Genomic DNA, 4,739 nt, shown 5'->3' on the forward strand with positions numbered 1-4,739 from the left:
TTTTATGTTCCAATTAATATTCGTCACCTTATTCGTTTCGATTTGTATTCGTGTCACGTCTGTATTCGATTCTGTTTTCATATCCAGAATTCCCATTCTGATTTCAAGAATAAATTATAAAAATAAATATGATAGAGCTAATATTTAACCATATCCGATCCTTTTTATCATAATAGCTCATCACCACTAGATTTATCAGACGATATTAATGCTGAGCATTGGATGGGGGTTATCTTGGGTAGTAAGGTAGTAGGGTGAGTTTGAGGAGGAGGAGATTGAGAAGATTGGTAAGGTATGAAAAACGAGGTGAGCCATTAGCGCATGATTAATTGAGTATTAACTATTTTAAATTTAAAAAATAGATTAATATGGATTTTTAAAGCAACTTTTCTATAGAAAATTTTTGTAAAAAATATACCGTTTAGTAACTTAAGAAAAGTACGCGCGAAAATCGAAACAAAATCACTCACTTTCTTCAGCTGCCGAACACAGCCCTAGTATCGTCGAGTCGTGGCATACAAATCCTTTGTAGCTGGCCCTACAAGCGAGACAATCACGCACGTTGCCAAGGCGTGTACTTTCTTCGTACCTCCCAAGCAAACAAGATCCAGAAAAGCCGTTTACGATCCAACTGAAGCAGAGTATTAGCAGACGCAGTCACGCAGACGGCAGGTGAGGTCCGTCCAACGACGAAGCGATCGAAAACCCTAGCGAGCAGTAACGCGACCGGGAAAAACCTGCCTCATACCGAACCACCGACCGCGTCGACACCGTAGACCGTGCATCAGCCGTCCATCACCAACAACCAACGGCTCAGATCGCCTTCCCACCACGCGGCCGCCGAGCTGGACTCCTCCTCATCCCCAGCTTCGCTTTCCTGTGCTTTTATATAGTCGGCCACGCGTCCCTTGAGCCCCCAACCAACCTAGCTAACCGCGCCGCCGCGCCGTTCTCCTCCCCACCCGGCCGCCGCAGAAGCGCAGACCATCACCGAATCTTTCCGCGCGAAGACGAGCACGCCCTTGTGAATGGTGGGAGCCCGCACGACCTCCCCCGCCTCCCCGCCGCAGCCGGAGAGGGCCTCCTTCCGCAGCTTCGGTTGCTGCATGCAGGGCTGGCACCACCGCTGCATCGGCCTCGACCCGTGAACGCCTCGTCGCCGGCGACGAGCGCGCAACGGGCGCAGGATTTCGTCGATTCGATTCGACTCGACTCTCCCGCCTGATTCTTTTTTTTTTTTTGGTCGTGAGTTCTTCCTCTTCTTGCGAGAAAACAGAGAGAAAAAAAGAAAGTTAGGCAATTCTTTGATTTTAGTTGGATTTGTTCCGATTTGGCCGTTGCTCTACCGCCAACGATGATGAAGCTGGGCAAGGCGGAGTCCGCCCGCGGAAAGGTGGCGCCGGCCGGGTCCGGCGGCCGAGCGCGCATGCTGGTGACGGTGACCGTGCTCGGCAGCGCCGGGCCGCTGCGGTTCCTGATCGACGAGGGGGAGACGGTCGCCGGCCTCATCCGGGCTGCGCTCCGCTGCTACGCCCGCGAGGGCCGCATGCCTCTGCTCGGCGCCGACGCCGCCGGCTTCCTGCTTTACACCGCCAACGGCGGATCCGACGGTACGCCACCCCCGACTCCAGATCGGTTCAATCCGAGCAGTTTATTAGTTTGTTCTGTGTTAGAACCTCGCTTATCTGTTTCTCGCCGTGGTGTGCAGCGCTCAGCGCCGACGAGAAGATCTACTTCAACGGCTGCAGGAGCTTCCTGCTCTGGCAGAAGGCGGCGCGCGACACCATGGCCAAGGGCGGCCGGCCTGAGCTGGCGAATGTCGCGACCTGCAATCCCTGCAAGAAACGGGGCGGCGGCGGCTGGAAGGGCGGCCTGAACAAGTTCCTCCTCAGCTTCAGCTTCAAGGTGTGAGAGCCACCGATGCCTCCGTAATCCGGATCGAGCTGATCTCCTCCTGCCGGAATCGTTGTCCCCGAGTTCATCACTACAGCTGGTCGGGTTGCGCGTAATAATTCGACGATGCTTCTTTTTCAGTCGTCAGTGTCAGTTGCTTGGTTATTTCGTTCAGTTTTGTCAATCTAGTCGCATTTTCTCGTCCTGTTGCAAACTCCTATCTACATGTCAGCATCAAAATTATGAATAAAATCACCGTGTCCCGATGATATTTTTGCTTGTGCTTGTCGTTTGCTTAATTCGTTGTATATTCTAGTGATTTCCTCTCTAATAATGTGACAGTTGCTTGTGACGTGTTCAGTTCACCAGAGAATTTAGATGTCGAGTTCAATTTTTAGTCGGAGCCGGGGATGAAGTAGACGAGTTGATGTTGTGTTCCAGCGGGTCGAGCATCATCGCCTCATCGGTGGCGGTGACGCCCGGCGCGCGCGGGATTGCGACGTGATACACGATGAACGAGCATCGGCAGCTGGATGGATGCTGTACGGGCGCTGTGTGGACATGATATGCACACCGCTGGCAGCATCCAGGTTCCAGTGGACATACGTGCGTGATTTCTGATCTGCCCTTTGCTTGGCCCCAAAGGTCTTTTGGTGCTTGGGATCCAGACATGCAGCACAGGACAAAAAGTACACTCCAAAGTGCGTATCACAAAGTGAGAAATCATGCTATTTCGTCGGCAGTTATCATTTTATTTATCGAGTAGCTAGCTTGCACGATACTTTCATGCTTCGAATGTAACCTAGAATTTATATATTCTATATTCGCGTGAAATTCTTGATAGTGTCGATATACAACATTATGACATTTTACTAATTTGCCTCGTACATTGATATATGGATTCAGTTGTTAATTATAAAGTAAAATGCATCAGCGGTTCTTAAATTTGTCATGACGTTTCACTTAGGTACACGAATTTACAAAGTGCAGTGCGTATCGAGTCTCCTAAACTTGGTGTCTCCTAAACTTGGTTTATTGTATCATCCCTGTCTAAAGTCTCGTTTGACCGCGGTCTTACCTACGTGGTGTGTCGATGACATGGTGTTTTTTTTCCTTTTCCCCCTTTTCTTTTTCGTCCTCTTCTTTTATCTTCTTCCTCCGCTAGAGCCACTTCAAGCTCCCCCACGCCGACCACCGTCATCGCCAAGCGTCGTTGCTGTCGGAGGAAGAGGCCGAAGAAGAGAGAAATGAAAGAGGAAGGAGGGAGAAAATAATAATAATGATAATGTGCTATGTCGTCGTCTACATGGTATGCCACGTAGGCAAGACCATGGTCAAATAGAACTTTAGACCGGGATGATACAATAAACTGAGTTTAGGGATCTCGATACACACTTTGCAAGTTTGTGGGCCTAGATGAAACCTGCCTACAAGTTTAAGGACCGCTAGTGCAATTTACTCTTAATTATGTAACTGAGATGGTACCCGTGTTGCTACTGGATAAAGGAGTTGTGACATGCACTTTTTTTAAGTTAAGTAGATGAATGTACAATTGTGGTGTATATAACTATATATATAGAGAGAAAGAGAGTATCAGTTGTAACATATGTGTGAGAAAAATATCAAGACACATAATTAGAGGCTAGCATAGCAAGCTTCGGAAAATATGTAATGGAGAAAAATAGTCCAATTTAACTTGATAGATCAAATTTGATTTATACTTCTCAACCGTAAAGCCTAGTATATCGACTCCTCTAACTACTAAAATAATGTAAAATGACTTTCTTAGCAGTACTGACAATGGATTTTGCTGATGTGTTGTCCACGTAATTAACAGCCCAATCATAAAAGAAATTTAAAAAATAGGCATCAGGCCAAGGTGTAATAGACTTTCCTCTCTCCGCTTGTCTCATCTTTTTCCTCCGGAGGCGGTCCCCTCTCTCTTTCTCTTGGCGGATGCAGAAAGAAACCATAGGTCATAGCTTGAGCTGGGCTAGCTTGAACATTAGCGTGCTGTCATGTTAAGGTGTGCCAGCTTGCTGTCCTTCACCTCCACCACCAGGCATCGTCTATCTTCTCCTCGTCCAAGGCCTCTTTTCCTAGGCTCAGCACTTACCATGCGCGGTGAGGTGATGATTGCGCTTAGATCCTCGTGAGCCCGATGGATACAGATCGATGACGAGGTTGTTGGCTTGGATGGGGTTGGCGTCGACTGCTCAAGCATTAGCGACACGCACGACTCGACAAGGGGATGGCGCCTGACCGCTCCGCTTCGCCGTGCTCCCCAAACCGCTCGTGGTACACGCTATAGTTCCCCTTGTCGGTGTCCATGAACGCGAAGTTCCCTTGACTAATTGGCCACCTCCGTGCAGCCGCGCTATCCCCACCATGGCGGCGAGCTCGAACGAGGGGAAGGAGGGCTGCAACACCCTCGCACACGTCGTGGTCAAGGAAGGGGCCTACTCACCGCCGTGCTGGCGATGTTGCGCGAAGGAGCACGACGTTCATGGCTCCTACCATCATCTCCAGCTCCTCTTTTCGTCGTCCGGACGCCCATTCGTCTCGCTGGTCGCCACCTCAAGGCTCTTGACCACAGTGAGAGATTGGGAAGAGGTAAAGAGAGATAAGGGAGGGAGGAGAGAGAGGGAAGAATAGAGGAAAAAGAAATGATCACTACCATGTGGATCCCACATATATTTTTTTAAGGGTTAATTCGATTCATGCCATTGTAAATATGCTATTTCAGATAAATGTCATTACAATTCATCTATTTGTAGCTGTGCTACTAAAATTTTACAAAATTAAAACCATGCTGCTGCCATCATGTTTTCCATCTTCTTCATCAT

The 4,739-nt window shown here is 48.8% G+C and overlaps 1 protein-coding gene across 1 annotated transcript; it reads left to right on the forward strand.

The window, feature by feature from the left end:
- The first annotated feature begins 894 nt into the window (after window positions 1-894).
- On the forward strand, window positions 895-2,164 carry LOC127761227 (uncharacterized). Its single transcript, XM_052285488.1, has 2 exons — window positions 895-1,610; window positions 1,709-2,164. The coding sequence occupies exons 1-2, from the start codon at window positions 1,355-1,357 to the stop codon at window positions 1,909-1,911; spliced, it is 459 nt and encodes a 152-aa protein (XP_052141448.1). The 5' UTR covers window positions 895-1,354; the 3' UTR covers window positions 1,912-2,164.
- Window positions 2,165-4,739: the final 2,575 nt, after the last annotated feature.

Source organism: Oryza glaberrima, chromosome 2 (genome assembly GCF_000147395.1).
Source record: "Oryza glaberrima chromosome 2, OglaRS2, whole genome shotgun sequence".
Taxonomy (NCBI): Eukaryota; Viridiplantae; Streptophyta; class Magnoliopsida; order Poales; family Poaceae; genus Oryza; species Oryza glaberrima.

Bases quoted from the DNA above. Each gene is read 5' to 3' on its own strand.
- LOC127761227 (XM_052285488.1), top strand. From the start codon at position 1,355: ATGATGAAGCTGGGCAAGGCGGAGTCCGCCCGCGGAAAGGTGGCGCCG. The intron at 1,611-1,708 runs GTACGCCACCCC...CGTGGTGTGCAG, and splicing joins CGCCAACGGCGGATCCGACG to CGCTCAGCGCCGACGAGAAG.